Source organism: Eucyclogobius newberryi, unplaced genomic scaffold (assembly GCF_026437365.1).
Source record: "Eucyclogobius newberryi isolate DKJ021-1_F unplaced genomic scaffold, fEucNew1.0.hap1 SCAF_20, whole genome shotgun sequence".
Classification (NCBI taxonomy): domain Eukaryota; kingdom Metazoa; phylum Chordata; class Actinopteri; order Gobiiformes; family Gobiidae; genus Eucyclogobius; species Eucyclogobius newberryi.
In genome coordinates, this window is record NW_027315835.1 from 16,326,998 (window position 1) to 16,350,069 (window position 23,072).

At 42.2% G+C, this 23,072-nt stretch overlaps 1 protein-coding gene across 1 annotated transcript in view; it reads right to left on the reverse strand.

The window, feature by feature from the left end:
• Window positions 1–23,072, reverse strand: part of pcdh15b (protocadherin-related 15b) — a 265,006-nt gene that overhangs the window by 128,504 nt on the left and 113,430 nt on the right. The window contains exons 12-17 of the mRNA XM_072456250.1: window positions 21,513–21,719; window positions 15,843–15,977; window positions 10,948–11,097; window positions 10,478–10,569; window positions 9,411–9,512; window positions 155–287 (exon numbers count right to left, since the gene is read on the reverse strand). Coding sequence (XP_072312351.1) covers window positions 155–287; window positions 9,411–9,512; window positions 10,478–10,569; window positions 10,948–11,097; window positions 15,843–15,977; window positions 21,513–21,719 — 819 coding nt within the window. The remainder of the gene's footprint in view (window positions 1–154; window positions 288–9,410; window positions 9,513–10,477; window positions 10,570–10,947; window positions 11,098–15,842; window positions 15,978–21,512; window positions 21,720–23,072) is intronic.

Consider the following 23,072-nt stretch of genomic DNA (forward strand, 5'->3'; position numbering starts at 1 on the left):
TTTTTGTTGTTTAAAAGTAGCTTTGCAGTGGGAACAATTTGCAGACGCCTGACTTAAATGGAGAGAAAGTGGTTTGAAAATGTCGTTCTTTATTTCTGTGGTCATAATGTTATGGCTGATCAGGTCACATACACACACTCATTCATTCACTTGCCTGTAGATTAAGCAGCGTGGCCCCCGTCCTCATAGCCTCGCTGATTTCCAGGCTGTACTGTTGCCTTGGAAATCGAGGCGGGCTTTGGTTGTTTGGAGGGAAAACTTCAATATAGACTGTAGTAATGGACGACCTGGGGTGAAAAAGAATAGATTAGAAAAACAGTGAGCAGACGGGGGCGGACGGAGAGGTTGAAACAGTCTATTATTGAAGTTAAGAAGGGCTGGTCAGTGCTGGCTTCTTTGCACTTCATGGTGAGTTTAATTAATCGATGGGAGTCGACGGCGCTGAGGACAGACATTGCTCTCGAGAGGCAGTTAAAACATCCGTCTGCTGTGATTTGAGGCTTAAAGGAAATAAAAATAGAGGTACTTGTATTGTTGGGAGTATGATATCACAACAATGTAGCAAGCTATGAATGGTGGAACTATAGTGTGTGTTTGAAAAATGATTATGGAAACGAAGGCACTGAATCTGTCTACTACAAAGCAGGATAATAACCCTTTTATACATGTTCAATATTGAAAAAAAAAAAGTGAATATCTACACATATTATAGAGTATAGTCATATTGTTCAGAGAAAGGTATTCTGTCATAATTTGAGCCTGAAAATAGTATTGTTACATTTATTATTTATTTAGAAAGAAGTTATATAGTTCAAGGGTAAATTCTAGTGATGGGCAATAACACTGATTTTTGATTCGAACCGAAACTAAGTAATAGAATGGAAAATGTTGCAATATCAATCCAATACCAATAAGTTTTGAACTAAAATGCAAATTTACCTATAATTTACAATGATTTTTTTTTTCTTTCAACTTCAGAAGTAAATGTGCAGAAAACTTAAAATATAAACTATCTATTACACTTTTTAAATGTGTTGTTAGACATTTTAAGCATAATTCATTGTGTCAATACCTGTCAGAATTGATATATCTATATTTGGTACAGATCTGCCCATCACTAAAAATAATAGTGGTATGGTAAAAATATACTAAAGCTACTTTAATGTTTTCTTCAGAGAGCAATGCTATTGTCAGTATTTTTTGAATTATATTTTATTATTATATTGATTGATTTTTTAAGTCTTTTGAAGTCATGTACAAAAGAGGAAACTTGAATACTGTATTTAAAAGGGTGCTGAGGTCAGAGCAATCAAAAGGGAGGCATTTAAACCATATAAAGGAAAGGAAATTGGTGTTGGAGAAAGAGAGAATGAACTGAGTGACACTGAGGTAGGCTCTTTTTACATGTGAAATTGTACATTATAGTTCTTCATGGTCTTCCTTGGTCTTGATTACAGTGTCAGGCGAAGCAATGCGATCTCCCCAGTAACCACTGTCTGTTTATTTTTAAATCAAGATGACACTAATTCAGAAACAGCATCACATTAATGACCAGCGTTTGTCTGAGTGTTTCGTTTGTGGTGCTCCAGCGGACTGGTTTACACTTTCATCCCATTATTATATTACAGCATTGATGCCTTGGCGAGGATTTGGAATGAGCTTTTGATAATTTGAGGAAAAATTAAGTGGATAATAGCACAAAGATACTCTTCACGCAGACCAAGACCAGAATGTGTCAGTTTTAGCACTCCAGTTCCTCCTCAAAAGACAAAACTAATAACATTTTTCTTTTTCTTTTCATTTTGATCCTAACCATCCACGGAGAAGAATATTACCCCAAAACAGAACGTAATAGACAATGAAGAAATAATTCATGATGATGAACTAAAAAGTAAAAATCGTGAATAATCATGTTATACAATACATTTTCTAATTTCATGTGGAACTTGAGGACGAATATTTAATGGAATTTAAAGTTGCAGGATGACAAATTACCAACAGACATTGCCCTGATTCTTTCAAGAGCACAATATTATGACTACAGCTATTTAACATACTTTCACTTCAGTTATTGTTGGACTCATCAAGCGATACACTAGAGAAAAAACATCGTTGGTGGGTTTTTTGCGTGTCCTAAATTGTGGCACAGTGGCATACATGTCAGTGCTGTTACATATTACAAGAAGATCATAAGTTTGTTTCCTGGAGTCAATTTACTTCCTGCATTTATATTTTCAACAAAGGATACACTTAAAATGAAAAGTAGGCTAAAACTAGTGTTACCCAGATCTGCTAACAACAGATACCAAGATGTAAAACTAAAGTAACACATCAACTTAAAAGGAATAATTGGTTAAAACAAAAATGATATTTACGAGTGCTAAGCAAAAAGAGGCTCTTTAACAGACTTTTAAGAAATACAACCAAAACTAAACAACACCAAAATGAACTAACAGCTCTAAACAAGACCAGTCTCTGAACTAAGTCACAAAGGACTTCAAGTGTCTCCCAAATACAAAGTCACACCACTACATTTTGGGGACCCAGAGCTCAGGTGTCCTGCTGTTCACTGACAGCTCCAGCAGCCAGGAGTACCAGGAGGTGCTGAAGGCGGGTCCTTTTAATGTGTGCCAGCTGCAGGTGGAGAAAGTTGGCCAGACTCTAGGGCGCCGTACCAATCGAAACAGAGGATGAAGGAGCCAGGTCTGAAAGCAGTCCACCGATCCCAAAAGAGGGGATTCCACAGCCCAATTGGACAAATACAGAAGGTTCACAAACAAACAAGACTTTCCAGCCTTTACGGCCTCAGAGGTCGTAACAATTAGCTCTCAACAAGTCAAAATTTTTCACAAGGGTTTATATATTTACAACATATCTGAATCTCAATGACAAAGAAAACAGCAACAGAAAAGATGCCTGCTACTTGGGGCTTTTTATTTTATTTTCCCTGTATTCACTACATATTTTGTATTCATCAGGTTCTTCATCTTTGGCAGAGCGCCGTTTCGTGGCGATGCCCTTGTTCCTCCCTCCTCTGTTCCCCAGAAGTGCGATGGAGCCCCGAGCATAAACTGTTTACAGTGTGTTCTATGTAGTCCAGGCAAAAGCACTGCTAATCTGAAAGAAAACACGCTCCTCCAGGGCTACTAGTGCACACACATATTCAGATATCTCTGCAGCTACGATCAAAGTCCAAAGAAAAAAGGGAAAAAAAAACGCTGCAATTTTCATCTTGTTGGCGCCCACCAAGAAGTAGCTTTCTAGGGGCCTGACCGACAGCTGTAACAAACACTGCGCTGATGGGAAGAGGATTGATTTGTATGTGGTTATGTTTTGAGCCCAGATAAACAGGGGGTCTGGGGAAATTTGGGGACAATCTGGAAGCCGATCACTGGAAGCACGAGGATCTACAGCGGGGCGCGGAGGAGGTGCGGAGGAGGCGAGTGGCGGCGTATCGATTTGGCAGTAACATGGAGGAGCATGCTGGGAGAAGGGTCAATTTAGTGTGAGGAGGGAGAAGTGGGTTGTTTTTTTCAGGTAACAAACTTGGCAATATGCTAATCTATGTATATTTGAATAATACAAGTAATAATCATTGCTTTAACGCATTCATTCCGGCAGATTTTCTCGAAAACGCCTGACTAAAATGATCCCTAATTAAAACTCAAGCTGTTTCTAAACCCTTTGGAGTATCTGGGCTCTTTGTGAAGCTGACACTCTTCTGGTGACACGCTTCTGGTGTCTGATTTACTCTAATTCTGCAACACAATTCAAATATCTCGGGTTGGTTTAAGACCCCAAATTGAAACATATTTAGATAATATCCAAAACTGTTTCAAATGAATCAGAAATGACATCCCATATTCCCATAGTTCATTTTACAATCAAGCAATAAAGAACATGGATTAAAAAACAACCACAATTCTCAACCACCACTGCAATACACAAAGAAAGTATACTTTTTTGCGGGGGAAAGTTTTACTAGATTATACTCTCAAACGTTTACATGATCTAGCACCTCCTCCTTGAACCGACACCTTAACGTGGTGGAGGGGTTTGAGTGCCCGAATGATCCCGGGAGCTATGTTGTCGGGGGCTTCATGCCCCTGGTAGGGTCTCCCAAGGCAAACAGGTCCTAGGTGACGGGTCAGACAAAGATCGGTTCAGAAGCCTCTTATGACGACGACACAATCAAGGCAGTTCACGTCGCCCGGATCGGCGTCACCGGGGCCCCATCCTGGAGCCAGGCCTGGGATGGGTGCTCCATGGCGAGCGCCTGGTGGCCGGGTCTTACCCCACGGGGCCCGGCCGGGCACAGCCCGAAAGAGCGACGTGGGGCCGCCCTCCCGTGGGCCCACCACCCGCAGGAGGATCCATAAGGGGCCGGTGCAGAGAGATCTGGGCGGCAGTCGATGGCAGGGGCCTCGGCGACCAGATCTCCAGACACAGAGACTAACTCTGGGGACATGGAATGTCACCTCGCTGGGGGGGAAAGAGCCTGAGCTTGTGCGGGAGGTTGAGCGATACCGACTAGATATAGTCGGCCTCACCTCCACGCACAGTTTGGGCTCTGGAACCCATCTCCTCGAGAGGGGCTGGACGCTCCACTTCTCTGGTGTTGCCCGCGGGGAGAGGCGGCGGGCTGGTGTGGGCTTGCTGATAGCCCCTCAGCTCAGCCGCCACGTGTTGGAGTTTACCCCGGTGAACGAGAGGGTCGCGTCCCTCCGCCTTCGGGTGGGGGACAGGTCTCTCACTGTTGTGGCGGCCTACGGGCCGAACAGCAGTGCAGAGTACCCGGCCTTCTTGGAGTCCTTGGGAGGGGTACTGGACAGTGCACCGACCGGGGACTCCGTTGTTCTACTGGGGGACTTCAACGCCCACGTGGGCAATGACAGTGACACCTGGAGAGGGGTGATCGGGAAGAACGGCTTCCCCGATCTGAACCCGAGCGGTGTTCAGTTATTGGACTTCTGTGCTAGCCACGGATTGTCCATAACGAACACCATGTTCAAGCACAAGGGTGTCCATCAGTGCACGTGGCACCAGGACACCCTAGGCCGGAGGTCAATGATCGACTTTGTTGTCGTGTCATCAGACCTCCGGCCGCGTGTCTTGGACACTCGGGTGAAGAGAGGGGCAGAGTTGTCAACCGATCACCACCTGGTGGTGAGTTGGATCCGCTGGCGGAGGAGGAAGCCGGACAGACTTGGCAGACCCAAGCGCATTGTGAGGGTCTGTTGGGAACGTCTAGTGGAGCCCTCTGTCAGTAGGGTATTCAACTCGCACCTCCGGGAGAGCTTCTCCCATGTCCCGGGGGAGGCTGGGGACATTGAGTCCGAGTGGACCATGTTCTCCGCCTCCATTGTTGATGCGGCTGCTCGGAGCTGTGGTCGCAAGGTCTCCGGTGCCTGTCGTGGCGGCAACCCCCGAACCCGGTGGTGGACACCGGAAGTAAGGGATGCCGTCAGACTGAAGAAGGAGGCCTATCAGGCCACTCTGGCTTGTAGGTCTCCGGAGGTCATCGACGGGTATCGGCAGGCCAAGCGAGCCGCGGCTCGTGCTGTCGCAGAGGCAAAAACCCGGGCCTGGGAGGAGTTCGGGGAGGCCATGGAGGAGGACTATCGGTCGGCACCAAAGAAATTCTGGCAAACCGTCCGGCGCCTCAGGAAGGGGAAGCAGTGTCTCACAAACACCGTTTACGGTGCGGGTGGAGGCCTGCTGACCTCGACTGGGGATGTCGTCGGACGGTGGAAGGAATACTTTGAGGATCTCCTTAATCCCTCAGTCACGTCTTCCGAAGAGGAAGTAGAGACCGGGGACTCGGAGGCTGGCTCATCCATCACCCAAGCTGAAGTCACTGAGGTTGTTCGCAAACTCCTCGGTGGCAGGGCTCCGGGGGTGGATGAGATCCGCCCTGAGTACCTAAAGTATCTGGATGTTGTAGGACTGTCTTGGTTGACACGTCTCTGCAACATCGCGTGGCGTTCGGGGACCGTGCCTCTGGACTGGCAGACCGGGGTGGTGGTCCCTCTATTTAAGAAGGGGGACCGGAGGGTGTGTTCCAACTACAGAGGGATCACACTCCTCAGCCTCCCGGGTAAGGTCTATTCCAAGGTACTGGAGAGGAGAATCCGACCGATAGTCGAACCTCGGATTCAGGAGGAGCAGAGTGGTTTTCGTCCCGGTCGTGGAACACTGGACCAGCTCTATACCCTCCATCGGGTGCTCGAGGGTTCATGGGAGTTTGCCCAACCAGTCCACATGTGCTTTGTGGATCTGGAGAAGGCTTTCGACCGTGTCCCTCGGGGTGTCCTTTGGGGGGTGCTCCGGGAGTACGGGGTCCGGGGCCCTTTGCTCAGGGCTGTCCGGTCCCTGTATGACCGGAGCAGGAGCTGTGTTCGCATTGCCGGCAGTAAGTCAGACCTGTTCCCAGTGCATGTTGGACTCCGCCAGGGCTGCCCTGTGTCACCGGTTCTGTTCATAATTTTTATGGACAGAATTTCTAGGCGCAGTCAGGGGTTGGAGGGGGTCCGGTTTGGGGACCACAGGATCTCATCTCTGCTGTTTGCAGACGATGTTGTCCTGATGGCTCCATCAAACCCGGACCTGCAACATGCACTGGGACGGTTTGCAGCCGAGTGTGAAGCGGCTGGGATGAGAATCAGCACCTCCAAATCCGAGGCCATGGTTCTCGACCGGAAAAAGGTGGCTTGCCCTCTCCAGGTGGGTGGGGTGTCCTTGCCCCAAGTGGAGGAGTTCAAGTATCTCGGGGTCTTGTTCACGAGTGAGGGAAGGATGGAGCGTGAGATCGACAGGCGGATCGGTGCAGCGGCTGCAGTGATGCAGTCGCTGCATCGGACCGTTGTGGTAAAGAGGGAGCTGAGCCGAAAGGCAAAGCTCTCTAATTACCGGTCGGTCTACGTTCCTACCCTCACCTATGGTCATGAGCTTTGGGTAGTGACCGAAAGAACAAGATCGCGGATACAAGCGGTCGAAATGAGTTTCCTCCGCCGTGTGGCTGGGCGCTCCCTTAGAGATAAGGTGAGGAGCTCGGCCACACGGGGGGAGCTCGGAGTAGAGCCGCTGCTCCTCCACGTTGAGAGGAGCCAGCTGAGGTGGCTCGGGCATCTGTTCCGGATGCCTCCTGGGCGCCTCCCTCGGGAGGTGTTTCAGGCATGTCCCACCGGGAAGAGGCCCCGGGGAAGACCCAGGACACGCTGGAGAGACTATGTCTCTCGGCTGGCCTGGGAACGCCTCGGGATCCCCCCGGAGGAGTTAGAGGAAGTGTCTGGGGAGAAGGAAGTCTGGGAGTCCCTGCTCAGACTGCTGCCCCCGCGACCCGGCCCCGGATAAAGCGGCAGAAGATGGATGGATGGATGGAGCACCAGACAGAGACAAACTAGTACCGGAGAAGCACCTTGGGTAATTACTGTACAACCCCACACTGCAGAACTACATTTGGACAGTCAGCCTTTTCAGTGAAGAGTACATTTGGGAACTCTCCGCTCACTGAACTTAAATGTATATCGGAGTTGTTCACCTGAAGGCTTAAGTCGTGGTCAAAAAACGAACCAAAGCTGTATCCGTCTGTAAATTTTGTAATCTATGTGTATGTGGCAATGCTTGAAATGTTAAATTGCATTGTACAAGTTGAAATACTGTGTTTTTAAGATGTTTTAGAATGTTTAGGGAAAAGCCCAGCCAGGGAGTTGAGAATTAGCATCTCTACAATCTGCTGCTTGAACTTATGGATGACTGCATTGTCCCTGTCAAATAAGTACAAAATAAAACGCTACAAGTGAGAACAAGCTATGCACAGAGGAACATCTCATTTCAAATCCCTTCTAGTTTGTTGTTGTTGTTGTAAGAGTAAAGCTGCTGTTGGAAGATATTGACAGATGGACTGTAACTTGAGCATTTTGTCAGGGCCTTTAAATTTCCATTTCAAGCTGAAGCCAATATCACACAAAAAAATGATTTAGGGACTCGTTATAAAATAAATGTCTATATGAATGTCTATAAAAGGGCTCTTAAGTGCTGCCCAGTGGTCGAGTGGTTAAGGCAGAGCACATATGCCAGGCTCCAAGTGCAGCCGGTCTTAGTTTCGTGAATTCGAATCCCGACTCCTCCCTGTCCTCTCCTGCCTAACAAAAAAAAATATTAAAATGCCTCTTGAAATTGTAGGCTTATTTTATTATTTGTGGAAGCCCAGGCGCATGATACTAGTTCTCTGTTATCAGACAAAATGGAACAAAAGAAGAAAAAAAAATCAGGAAATTGCAGCTTCGACAAAAAATGCATAAACTATTTGGGATGTTGTATTATTCTTACCTTCTTTAAAAGAGCTGGTTGGTTTGCTGTTTTTTAACAAAATAACAGGCGTCGAAAAATGTTGAGACACTAAGAAACATAAAGCCTGACTGAAAATGTTGTGGCATTTGAATCCATTTGATGTTTGCACAAATTATGGTAAAGAAATATCAACTTCAGTCACAAGAGGACAGCGAAGAAACAAACAAAATATTTTATAGATTCTAAACATTTGGCTGACTTTGTGCCTTACGTTAAATTATTAAAATCTTATCAATATATTATGATTAATTAGCACTCTCAATCGTCGATGTTTTCAAACACACACTATTGCCATTTTTCTTTATCGAGTATTATTTGGGATTTTTCCTTTGGACTCGATACTAAACCCACTCAAGTTCAACCAAAGCAGTCATTTGTTCAGCACTGCCAAACAGAATTATGCCTAATGCCTTTGGTCTCCATTGATCACCGCTCCCTCTGCTCTCCTTATGGCGAGTTTGGAATTAGACTCTATACAACATCAAACATGCATATAAAAAACAAAGCCATATCCAGCGTGTGATTCATGCTCTTTAGGTGAAATGCTAGAATCTTAAAATAGCCAGAGAAATAGCCTCAATACAGCCACGGTAACATGTACTATTGATTGATGTGTTACAAGAAATAGACCGTGAATAAACTGTATTTTCAGAATATGATGAGAAAAAGCAAAGGTCTTCCATAGTATTTAGATTTATTGCACTCAGCTTTCATATTTGCTTGCCTGTAAATTGATCAAATATATTTAGTGACTTAGAAATTCATTGTTTTATTGTAGGCTCACTTTGAACTATATGTGGCATTTGAAAGTTTCCAAGATGAGATTGGAAAGGAGGAGAAAAAAATACTTTCCATTCATCTCATTCAACTTCAACTCCTGCATTTTTCAACTTATAATGTCCACTTCATCCTCCTGCTCCGGGGAATTTTTCAACCACGGATATTAAATCAGTGAAAAGGTTTAGAAAATGAAAAGGCGCCCCGTAAATGTGAGGTCGATGGGACGTTAAGCGCGGCGAGGGATATGGATATGGGACAATTATAGTTTAGAGTCTAACCGTCTGTGAGGTTCGGGCCCGTTGTCCATGGCCTCCACCGTCAGGGCGTAGCTGCGGCCGACGGACAGCTCCACGCCCGGCGCCACGGTGATCACGCCCGAGCTGGAGAGCGGGGAGGAACAATCAGTCAAACACGTCAGACACGACGCTACAGACGCGACTACACGACATGGATGATTTAGGAAGAACACACCATCACGTGACGCTTCGGAGGTAAAAACATCACCAATTGTCTGATATAGATTCAAATGGACATTTTACACACACTTTTAACTTTGTTTCCTTGTCGCTAGTTCACTCAAAGTTGCATTTTGATTGATTCCTGCAGCTGAGGCTTGGTGCGGAAATTCCTGTTTTCACCTACCCCCTATCTCCGCCCACTTCCTTATACTGTGGTGTGATTGTTTGAAACGTGAAGACTCCGAGTGACACGTGAAGGTTCTAAAATGTCACGTAGTCACTTTTCAAAAATAAAAATACGCTAATGAATCTGCTGCTGGTTACGGGGGAGTGTCACGATGAAGAGGCGGGGCTGTCACGATGAAGAGGCGGGGCTTGTCAGATTGATTCGCATTTTTGAACAGAAAATCAATGAACCTGTTTCTATTACTAAGTCGTTTTACATATAGTATTTACACTAAATCAAATGTAAAATGATGAGCTACTTATGTTATGCTTCAACACGAAATATCCAAGAATTAAAATAAAAAAAGCACTGTCTCCCTTAAATATAAAGTTTATGGTGGGAAAACAGAGTAATGGTATTAGTCTGAAATTAATGCTCTTGTCATTGGAATTTTCTTTTTAATCTAAGACACCAGCTGCACTGTTTTTACCACTAATTCGTTTAATGAAGATTAACTAACTGCATTCACAAATGATCCCAATGAACTAGAGGAGCCATCTCCAAAAGAAAGTTAATTTTTAAGTATGTAGCACTTGACATGAATCGATCAGAATGTTGTACAGAAATGTTTATTGATATGGACTGTCCCTGTAATAAATCAGTCCATCCAAGAGTTCATTTGTGTTCTGTATTGTCTGCTTTAAAAATAAGAGTATTGTACCTGTTGTTGATGTCAAACTGCCCCTGGGCCCCGGCTAAGATCCGATATGTAATCAGACCGTTGTGTCCCGCGTCAGAGTCCAAGGCTGAAAGCTGTGAGAAATAAAGCAAATAAAACACATTAGAACATAATTAAAACTTGGTGAAACTTAACTATGTTGTCTAAACTTCCAAAACAGTCTGCATTTTGCTGTTTTCGTCCCGGAGTGAATCATCCAGAACCATCTGTCCGACTCTTCTGGTGTCTTTAAATTAAGCCAGTGTACTATATTTTACTCTAGCTCTTTAATTCTTAATGTAAGCTTTAGCATTTCAATTGACAACTGGCAGCTAAATCTTGTTGGAAAGTAACAATGAGAGTAAAACGGAAGAGAAGTAAACAGAATATGAATCTAAAGTTCCAGATTGTGCGTTCTCTTCTTCTTCCGCTCATGTCAAAGTACTTTTGTTCTTTCGTTGCTTCATATTTACCTGGATCACAGTCTCGCCGGGCCTCATATCTGTAAACAGGTTCACATTATACGACACGTTGCCGAAAGTTGGCGTGTTGTCGTTGGCATCCAGCACCGTTATTGTCACGGTAACGGGTACGCTCTGCTGGACGCCATCTGAAGCTAGGAGCTGTGTAAGGGAAACAGAAAACAAAGCATCAGACACTCCGAGTCAGAAATACTGACTCAAGCTGTTTTGATAGTGATTCTTGGAGGTATATTTGCACAATGTTTACAAGTTCTAATATTTGCCAATGTATGCGCCAAACAGAATCCGCTTCAGCATTGAAAACTAATATTTGATTGCATAACTAGCTGCAAAAGGCACCATCTATTTTGATACTTTTATATGTTTTTCCACCAGTACTTGCAGTTTGTGGTCTTAAAAAGAAATTACATATTCCTTGGATGGGCAACAGCTAAAAATAGTATTGTTACAATGCAGCGTTTTGTTATAATACAAGAAGTTAATGAGTCACTGATATAAATCATCGGGTTAAACATTTGTGCATTTACCTTTTAGATATTTCATGGCAAAGTACAATGTAATAAGTAGGTAAATGTGGCTCTTGCCCCCCATCTGGGTATGACATCATCACATTCTTAACACAAATGTGAGTTACCCACTTTTAAATAGCTAATTCTGACTTATTTTGGTTTCTTTAGATTAAGTTGTACCATTTTATGTATCTTTTTCTGCTTGTTTCCATGGAGATGTTGTTGTTTTGCTGCAATGTATGGCTCATGTTGATGACACCGGGCCAAGTTGCCAGATGTTGGCTTAAACACGGATAAGGGCTGTTTATTCCGCTCATTATTCTCAACACATGCATTTGAAACCTCGCTGCTTCGTGCCTGAGCGTGCACTTTCTCTGGCTCCGTCCGCCAGCGCTGACCCTGTACAGCCCGTGACCCCATTTATGAAACATCCAAAACTCCTTCAGACGCCGCACATGAGCAGGATCGGTATTATGAAGCACTGAGATACTTTACTCTTGTCTCTATGCACCGCGCGCCGGAGTCTAGACTGACCCAAATGATCCAACACGTGCACGATACTGAGTTTGTCCCTCAGCCGCTGATATTCACTGCTTTCATCCTTTCAGGGAGGGCATCTGTGTCTCTCGGGCGCACTCACAACCCTTTTCCTTTACCATTCAGAGCTTCAAATCAGGCCCAATACTCATGCGCATCAGATTCAAACATATTAAGATAAGAGTCGATCTGCACAAATATAGCCTGCCTAAATATTATCAAATGTAGGCTACGAAAATACAGTTTAATAGGCAAATTAAGTACACTTTTTTTGTATTTGTCATAAAGCCTCTGATGTGCCTGCTTGCTGCGTACGGTGTCTGCCCCGCCCTTTCTGTGCCTCGGTCAATCCCACTGATTATCGGCTCATGTTTAGGTCCATTTCATTCATAAGTCACTTTGCGTGGCCCTTGTATGGCGTTTAAGGGTGTGGAGAGGGCGTGGCCTGACGTGTGCGCAGATTCCAGCTGCAGGTGGAATCTAGAAAGCACCAATTGCGTGGTGGCGAGCGCACAGAGGGTTTTATGAATCAGGAGTTTGCCTCTAGTGGCCACTTAGAGAATGCACACAATTCTGACGCAATCCTTTATAAATCAGATCTGTGGAGAGGTGATCAAGCTCACTGTAAGATTGCATGTTTTCCATGAGCAAGAGCAATAATTGTGATAAATATTTGTATCATATTTTTTTTATTAGCTCTTTTTTTATTGCGTTGTTACTGTAAATAATACTCAAGATTCAAAATATTCAGAACTACATTCACAATGGTATCTAAATGTTGATATAGTGCCCACCTCTACAACATGCTAATACTTTCAGGAGAGACAATGACATCTCCATGGAGACAAGCAGGATTTTGCTGCAAATAAGCAGTATGTTATTATCGTCAAATATTACATTTAGTATTTTTCCAAGATAAACTGAATAGAATTAATACTGGATCTGGCTCCAGGGAACACAACAAAGTATTTTAGACACAGGGACATTATCTTGTGAGAGGCTACGAAACAATGATCTAAGGTCGCCTCTTGAAGTCCACAATTACCACAAGAGGGTGAAATAATATAAATATAATTGGAAAATTGACCAGACAGTGTCTAAAATGTATTAAACCAAGTGAGTAAATCAATGTGTTTTCTTAATATTTTTACATAGTTAATATATGTCGCTTTTTCAGACATTTTATTTGACATTTTCCTACTCCAAACCAAAACCCCAGCGCTATCTGCTGATGCGGCCTTTCCACAAAGTCTATCTTGATAACCCGTTTGTTCAGATCGGAAATAACCAGAGCGGCGTAGAAAAGTGCTTATCACCAGCAGATTCTTGCCTGATACAAATCTTGTCGCGTATCTACCAGGAAGCTGACGGATTCCCTTAAATAAAAAACACATTATATCCTCTCTCGCTCCTTTCTCCGTTTTAATTTCTCCGTCCAAGGTTTCATCATGATTACCTCCAACCTCTGCCTCTCAATCAATGCACAATCTGCGTTTTCTGCACGAACTCAGTATTCCTCATGAGATTGCTTTTCAACCTACGTTCTATGCAATTTTCTATAACAAGAAAACAATATGCCGTGGCACAATTACAATGCAGAGAGAGAAACGTGGAGGGCCAACAATCACTTGAAGAAAATACACAATATATTGCTGAGCGCGACAAGAGGAAATACTTGGCAAAAAGGAAACAGAAGTTATCAGAAACATGATACCTCACGAGGCGCGCTGTCTTATTTCACTGTAACAAGCTGCTGCCGTGTAAAGAGTAAACTAGAGACAACACACAAGCGTATACCTGAGATGTAGCTATACGATGCATGCAAATTTAGCTCACCCTAATACTGAGATGTACTATTACATTCCGGGATTCATTATAATGACATGGACTTTTCTGAGAGCAGTGACCCGTGACTCGACTCGTGCGCTGAGATTTATCGCCATCCTCTGCATATCTGCTTCTAAAAGACACGTTTTGAAATAATGGTTTTAAGTTCAAAGTTCGTTGGAAGCTGTGAAACAGAAGGGCAACGTAGTTAAAATAATAAGGCTGGACATTTATTTTAGATTATAATGACTGGAATTGGACTTGCACATCATTTTGACTCTGACTGTATACTTCATGTTCATGGTTAAATATCGAGATAACGTAATACTAATTCTGTCGACCAGGGAGAACATAAGGTAAGTGAAGAATCCCACGGAAAGAAGGGTAAAAGCAAACTGAGTCCAAAATAGAAACCCCATTTTGTCCATTGTCTGTTTGATTTCTCTATTTTCAAGTTGAGTCCAGATGATGTTTTTTTCCATTGTGGTATGTCGGTTATGATGACGGTCGGGCCCTTAATCGTCGGAGCAGTTTGTGTCATCCATTTATTTGTAATGGCCTTTCTCCCAGCTGCCAAGAGTATGTTCCAAAGATGAATATGATAGAGTATGTTCCAAAGATATCCATTTATTGTGTCCACGGCGAGGGTTTTGAGGCCCAGATACGTTGTTCTGGCATTTTAAAGACGTTTTTCATATTCAAAGTTCAATAGCAACAGACCTAATTCTGAAACCCATGGATACACAGTGCCGTGATGAAGAAATGGTTGATGAAAACTGGACCAACAATCACTGGACTGGATTGAAATGATAACTGACATTTGAAAAATGTTATAAGAATACAGGCTTAATTTGAAAATGGAGCTTTCGGACAGTCTTTGGAGCAGATGGGACTTGTGAGCTGGACGGAATGTGAAGCGATTGTGTTTCATTGGATGCCTTGTGTTACTTGTATTTTATTATTATTTTGCTCTCTCTCTCTGCCGTTTTGTGTTTGGAATTAAAAACATTAACATTTTTAATTGTGATTAATCATGTCCTTGAATTGTTGTGCAAAAAGGCCAATAAACGTTATATTGAGGCTTTTTTGGGTCCGTAAATCACACTTCAGGCCTAAGTGTTCTGTTATTTTAACTTGAATATGATTTTCTTTGTATCTGAGACCAAAGGATTTAAAAATGTAGTCTAAAGTCCAAATAATAATAGGCTCAGTATTATTTTTGCCACTGTCTATATTCAAATGAGATATTTTTTAAGAATGGAATGATCTTTAACCTTTTGAGGCTTTTTTTTTAAACCAAAAGTCTCTATTCCTGTGACTGTCCTTTGAAATTGCTGCTCCTTTTGCTCTGGCCCTGGTTTAGTCCTGGTTCATCTCAAGCATCTTCGTTTTGCCGCCAATCGATGGCTAACTCTCCTCGCAACAGGGTCACTCTCGTTTTTTATCATTCGACTCAGGCTCTGCTTTAGACTCTCTTCCGTAGCGCTGCGTTATCGTACAACAAAAAATAATTAAGCACTTGATATACATACATTAGTGTCAAGCAATAATGTATACAAATATATTCAGTCCACATCTGCCCTAAAGCAAACTGAGAAAAACAAAACTATCCATCTGCGCCGCCAGCTCCTCCAACCGCCACATTTTCATTTCATTTCACTTCCAATCTCTCGGCACATTCATACTGGGCAAGCTGGGGGACACGTCTTTCCCAAGGACACCGCGACAGTATGCATTGGCTGGAACCACTGACCTTCAGGTTAGCGGGCGATCGCTTTCACCACTGACAAGCGAACTGTCTTGTTTTACTATACTCCACGAACAGTACATTATAAACGGCAAGCAAGACACTGTAACAATGAATTCAAAAAACACATATCAATCCTTTTTATAGTATCGGTAAAATGGTTGGATTTATGCATTTTTCTTTATGGATGAGCTCCTCTTATCTCCAGCACAACCGTTTTTCTTTTGAGGCGCACGGTATACACAGCAACTAGTACAGACTGTTACCGTGAACGTGTAGGAGTCCTGCGTCTCTCTGTCCAGGGGCTGCACCAGCGTCACGTGACGTCTGATTCCCGCCGCCGTCACCGCAAAAACGTTGGAATAACTGTCCAATGAGAAGTGCAGCTGAGGATCCTTTGTCTGGAGGAAGAGACAGAAGGAGGAGGGGTAATTAATGTGACGATGATAAGGACAAACAGATATTACTCGTAACCCAATTCTGACTGTTGCAGATGAGATTAGGGTTTTGCTCATTCCCTCATGTCGATGGGATGGACCCAATAACTGACAATAATCGAAATGTTCTATGTGAGTCAGAAGTGGGGAGTGACATGACATTTGATTTGGGAATTTGAGAAACTTTCGGATGAGTGCAGAACTAGTCATTATGAATATTTTATGCAGTGTTCCAGGCAACTTGGCGGTTGTTTATTTCCCACTTTAATGACTCGACTTCCGACTTCAGAGCGTTTCCACTGATTTGACTGAAAACAATATGGCTAATGCTCAGCTTACCAAATGTAAATGTTAAACTAACACGTTAAATAACAGAATAATGTTCAATTCATCGTGTCACAAACGTTTTAACACATAATAATTTATATTGTATGCAAAGTGGGAATACTTCGACCATCTCCCAGCTCACGAGCAGGAATGACCAGTTTGAGACCTGAGGTTACATATATTTAGAGTTATACTTCACATTATGATGCTGTAATGGGCTTTGGCAGAGATAGAATGTCTATGATTTGTATTCATGGATCGTTGTTGTTGTTGGCACTAAAATATTACATTTATTGGATCCAAGACATAATTGTTGTGAAGAGGCTAATTAACTCAAGCCACTATAGACACAACTTTGTAAAGAGACCATGAGTTAAAACTGAAGCAGAGGGCAGCAGCTAATAACTGTATTGTAGAAGTTGCTTGGTTTTGTTTGTATTCCAATTAAGACGAAAATATCAACATTCTCAGGCTACAAAACATTAGCGGTTGAACTGCCAGAAAGCAAATAAATGCATGTTTTTCTATCATTTCTCTAATTTCTTGCCCTGTACACATGAAACAGACACTGGCACAACAGCGAAGATGAAATGACAGCAAATTCAATCTTCACATAGCCTGAAAAAGTAGCTCACTATTGAATCCCGCAGGAGTAACAGTTTTCATATCAGCTTTCGAGTGTGTGGTCCCAATCCCCATTGAAAATGATCAGGTTAAACACCGAGAATTTTAGTTTTTGGAGATATTTAAAAAAAAAAAAACGTGGCTTACAAACTCAGTTATGTTTCCTCCATCAGAGATAGCAATATATGTACTTTAAAAACCTGAACATTATTTATTGGAAGTACCTTGGAAGCCTGTGCTGTGTTATAGTACTTTTGCTTCACTTCCACTTGAAATGATAAGATGCGTTTTCACTTACACAGTAGTTTTAAAACACTAGAATCTTTGACAACCATACTTCGAATACCAGTCCTCATCATCTCTACACTGACAGAACTACTACAGATTGTGATGTATTGAAAATTTAACCAAGAGGCAGAACAGATGAAATGGATCCTTGATGGACGCGGGATGACGGACGAAATGAAACGCATCTTTTCCGAGTATTTTGTCCACATAAAATCTCCGAACACAACACCGCACTGTGCAAAATGTGTGTGTGTAGGTGTCTATGTGTGTGTGTGTGTGTCTATGTGTGTCTATGTGTGTGTGTGTAACCCTGGGTGATGAAGAGGCAATGCTCCAGCTAGTGTTTTGTGTGACTGGGCTCTCATTCCAGATAAGGCTGGCTCAGCACACTTGATAATATTGTCGATGTAGCCGCTGTGGATATTGAGTCGTAAATACAGGGAGCACGCGGCTGAGGACACTCTTGGTCATAGCGTATGCACAGCCATAAATAAACAGGCGCAGACACAACATAAATGCAATTAGGAGTAATCATTATTCGGAGGGTTAGAGACCGAGGTAAGCAATATTTAAATAAGGAACACAAACGCACTCTAGGCATGCATAAAACGTATGGTGCACTTGGACAAACGTAAAGAATAGGGCTTGCAAATTGCTACTCCGATAACTGCTACAATAAGTAATTCTATGCCATGTTTGTATTGAACCAGATGGAGTCCAACTGCCTTTAATGCACGTCCGATCCCAAGTCCACATGGTTAAGACAGCAGATGGGAAGAGGACAGTTTGACGAGACGAGGCCAATGAACTCGACTAGGGTAATCAAAAAAACGTTACTTTTGTTGGTTTCATTGTTTTTTTTGCAATAAAAACGTGTGTAAAAGTTCAAATGTAAGCTGGGAAAAAAGCTAACAGAACACCTTGAAATGACTGTATAATGTACATGACATAGTACATTAGAAAACATATTATGGGAGGAGATGGTAAGTTTAGTAGTACTTTTAACAGAGTGGTGGAAAAGTTGATGGTGTTTGCTGGAGGTCGATTTGTTTTATAAAGAACACTCTCTTCCTGGACAGTAAATGTGTTTTAGGGCCGAGCAATAAATCAAAATAAATGTAATCAATCCGTGTTTACTTTTGACGCTGTGGAATTGAGTAATTGAGTTGATTATAGGTCGTGTTCATGTTCATAGTTTAAAATTGAGCTGGAGGACGGGTGAGAACTCTAGGGTATAACTGATCATAGATTGTAGATGTGGAGACCTGGTTTATGGTTCATATCTCTGTAATTACTGGGCCTATCCACATGAACAAAACTGGCACAGTTCAGCGTCTTCTCTGTCAGCACAAATAAACAAAAGTGAGATTTTTTCACAATAGCCCCACAAAGTGGTGCCATTATTCAACTTCAAAAGCGCGATTGTTGTCAGTTGAATGGACTTTAAGCCATAAGATTACTAAGACAAGTTTATGGAGCCAATCCCAAACAAATAATGTGAAGGTTCACCCTTTGTAGAGTTCTATATTGTATATTTCTTTCAAAAACATTGCTTCTCTCATAGAGTTACACAGTCCCTTGCTCACCATCTGAGATTACCCGGGCCCAGCACGTGCCCCTCATGCACAGAGCAGCCAACATCACAGAAAGGACCCTTTAATACTTTAATAGCAACTGCCAGTTGTGTCTTGGAGGAGCCTTATTTATTTAGTTTGCAAAAGTTACACGTTTATTGTTCTTTTGTTCTTCCTCAGTATTGTATTTTCTTTTGGCCATAATTCCCAGACCTACTGTGTTTACTTTTACACTGCCAATATTTTATTTATTATACTTATATTATATTATTATTATATTTTATTTATTATATATTATATTTATTTATATTTATCACGAACTGATCTTGTATTGATGATGGCCACTGCACAAAGCCTTCTCCAGCTCATCCCAAAGATTTACCATCTAAGAAGAGGTAGTTTCTACCTCTAGATGTTTTCTCTGTGTCATGCCACTGATTTGATCCTTCTCAAACACACTCACATATTTTCCCTGACCACGCGATGGTTGTTTCATAAATGAGAAACCACTCACTGCATCAGCCGGATTTAAATACTGCGTTGCAGATGAACGATCATCACCCGTTTGGGTTAGTTTGATCTTGGTGTGTTTTTCTTGTCAGGCAGAGTGCTTGTTACTTGGATGTGTCATTGCTTTTTCTAAAATATCAGACTTTCACCTATGAATCCATTAGTCAAGAAAGTCTTTGTTCGGCTCTAACACAGATAATAAATAACCATTGCTAATGTGCCATTCCTCAATTCCTTTTAAGATACCAAAACATCTTGTTGTGCAGCCTTCATAAAACCTATTTTAGATGCTCTTCTTTAGTTTATGAGTTCCACAATCAACATCTAATCTAAAAGCTGAATTTCCAAGGCATATAGTTGGGACTAATGTCTTAATATTCTACAAGCATTCTATTTACTTTATTGTACTGTGGTCTGCTAAAAAAACAAACTTTCTAAGCCTGCTCCCGTCATTGGGGCGTTTTAGAAAGCACTGAAGCGTGGCCTGTTTTTGTCAGGCCGCCCCGTGCTACATCTTAAACTAACTGAGCTCTGGGAAATGCATTAGCGATAACAATGGAGCTCCACTGTAAATTCTAACATTATCACTGAGAGGCAATTTAAAGGGTGCAATGGCTTTACTATCAGATTGAAAGAGAAATTAGACAGAGCACTTCACACGGCACACTGCAAACAGGGCAAAAACAGAGCTGGCGGAGGACGGAGAACAGAGGCACTTAATTTTTGATGAAGACAGCCGCCATGTTGCTTTGTTGCTTGGTTTAATTAAATGCATTATTAAATACCTGAACGCATTGTACATAAAAGATGAGAATCTGTGCAAAAGGTGGTCCTCTGAATCCCCGCAAGACTGATAAAGTGTGTTAAAAAGTGCCTTGTGTTCTTGGAAATAATCAAGAATTAATTGAAATTGGCCCGGCCTTGATTCAACAAACAGATGTGTATTTATAATTTAAGGGATTGGAGTGATGAAGTCGTGAGGAGTTTATTGATTTCGAATAATAGATTGAATTAACCTAATCAGGAGGTGGCCAAAAAGTTTTAAAATGTACATCTAAATCACCAAGAACAAAGCAACACATGCATCGATTATTTTACTCTATTCATTAAAACAGAATTTAATTAAGAATAGGGACAAACATATTTCTGGACACTCAGCATGTGTTTATATGCGTTATTTTGGCTGCATCCAAGATTGTGTCCAGTCTCACTTGTGAACCAAATATATGATTGACGTCACGTTGAAAAATAAATCAATGTGTAATAAGGGTCAGGTAAAGTTTTCAGGCAGTAAATGTAAAGAGTGAAAGACACACAAAAAGCTGTTTTGGGGAGATACCTACTGGAGTCTTATTGGTTGGCACCTATAAAAGATAATCAGGGCAAGTCAGTCTCACTGTATAAAACCATTAGATCAGTTTGAAATAGGCTACATTATGGTTGTCAAACGGATAGAAAATCATATACTAATCAATACTCGTTTGCATATCAATATGAAAAAAACAAACAGATTTTTATTTTTTAAAATGAGGAGCTTTATCAGAATAAGTTGTATCATCTGGACTCTGTTTTTAGAAAAACAAAACATTTCGACTCTCTTCCAAGAGTCATTCTCAGATATTTCTCCTTCTCTGAGTATGAGAGAAACTTTTTGTTTTTTAATAACAGTGTCCAGATGACTACAAGTGAAAATGTTTCTACAATGAATGTGCCAATAACTAACTGTGTGGAAAAGTAGTTTATTGATTCAAAAAAGCTTGTGTTTTATTATCATTGTGGTTTCGAAGAATATCGAGCCAATTCCTCAGTATCAAAATTGAGTTGAGACGTTGTTGTGTCCCAATGTTACATAAAAATGGACAAAAATCAACGTTTTGTAATGTTAGTCTGTATATTGATGTTTACAGTGGTATTCATTCCCTTAAGTTTTTAGGTGAGGGTCTGAAGCCGTTTACTCTTCTTAGAGATGGTGTTTATTTTGCCAGGAATATTTCACAAAATAACATAACATATAACTCAACCAACACAAAGAAAAACATATTCAACAACAAACACCAGTACCAAATTGTGTAACATTCTATGCAAAGAAATACCGTTTCACGCGACAAACAGGTAACGGACTCTTCGCCCGGAAAACTTCCATTTTGCACTTTTACAGTTTTAGTCCCTCGCTCACCTCTTCCACATCGTTATCCAGCGCTATGATGGCTAGCGGCACAGACAGGCTGGCGTTGCTCGCTACCGTCGTTCCCACCGGCGACGCTTCACTGACATAGCCATGGTAACTCTTCTCCAGGAAGTAGGGAGCCTGGTTGTTTTCATCTAGGATCTCGATTTGAAGGTTGGCGAAGGCTGGCAGGGGGTGGCCGTTGTCCTGCTCTGCCTTGAGGAGAGGAGACAAGAAACGTGTTGATTTCCTTGGGATGAATCACAGCCTGAACCGTAGTCGCTAATCCGGCTTTTGAGGAATCTAGAATCAATGCATCGCCCAATGAATGCCCGTTTGACAATGACGCCTACTGAGACACATCAAGGCTAAAAAACCCTAAACAATACACTAAAAATGTTGAATCTTTTGTGTGTGACTGCAATTTCTAAAGGAGCAAGAGCAAATCATTCACCTATTGATTTGAGTGGAGGGAAACGTATTGAAGCCTGCAATTTTAAATAAGTGTCTGCTGCCGTCTGATTGCCTGAGCAATATGCAATTTGTTTATGTCTGAGTCGTTCTGCCCCGCTTTATTCATATTCCAGTCTGACACGTCATCTTCATCTCGCCCGTGTTGCTTCTTGTCTCACATTCTGTTCCATTGTGTTTCCCTAATGTCGTTCCTCAGTGCCTTCTTCACGTGGAATCCAAAGGGTTTATAGAGTTGTGCAGCATCATGTCTCAAATGGATTAGCATATCTACAAAGCCTCCACACGGTACACTAGTCAATAATGAGAATGGAGTTGGAAATAGGAAAGATAACTAATACAAATATCTACACGGTTTGGGGAAAGGGGGGGAAAAAATGAAAAACTAACCAGTTTTGCTGCAATATGATCAAGCAACCCAAAAGTAGGAAGTAGGCATTTAAATAAACCTCGCTCTGACTAACTCTTTGGCACATAGATAGTGTGCACAAGCTTTTTGGGGGCGTGCGCAGCTTTAAAAGAGCTTTTTCAGACAGAAGTGAAGCAAGGTGGGAGTAATGCTCAGTCAGTACTATAGTAACGTTTACAGCGCTTGCTTCTGGGTTTGCGATCGATAAAATACATCATTTTTAGATGCCGAAAGCGCACAGCAGTCTGGTTTTGTTTCAAAGTGCTGCTATTACAATATACTCTAAAGCCCTATTCGTTTTACCAAGGGACCTCAGGTAAATTACAAACCTGATCTGGAGTTTATAATCCTGTGAAAACTACATTAATAATTTTAATTAGCCACGAACAGTTGTTTTTTTGGGAGTGTCTGCAGAGCCGCGGCGCGCGGCCGAAAAAGCCATGTTATTTTTGTGCCGGCCGCGCACCGCTTAAGGTTAAGGTTAGGGTTAGGGTTAGGGTTAGGGTTAAGGTTAGGGTTAGGGTTAGGGTTAGGGTTAGGGTTAGGGTTAGGGTTAAGGTTAAGGTTAAGGTTAAGGTTAAGGTTAGGGTTAGGGTTAGGGTTAGGGTTAGGGTTAGGGTTAGGGTTAGGGTTAAGGTTAAGGTTAGGGTTAAGGTTAGGGTTAGGGTTAGGGTTAGGGTTAGGGTTAG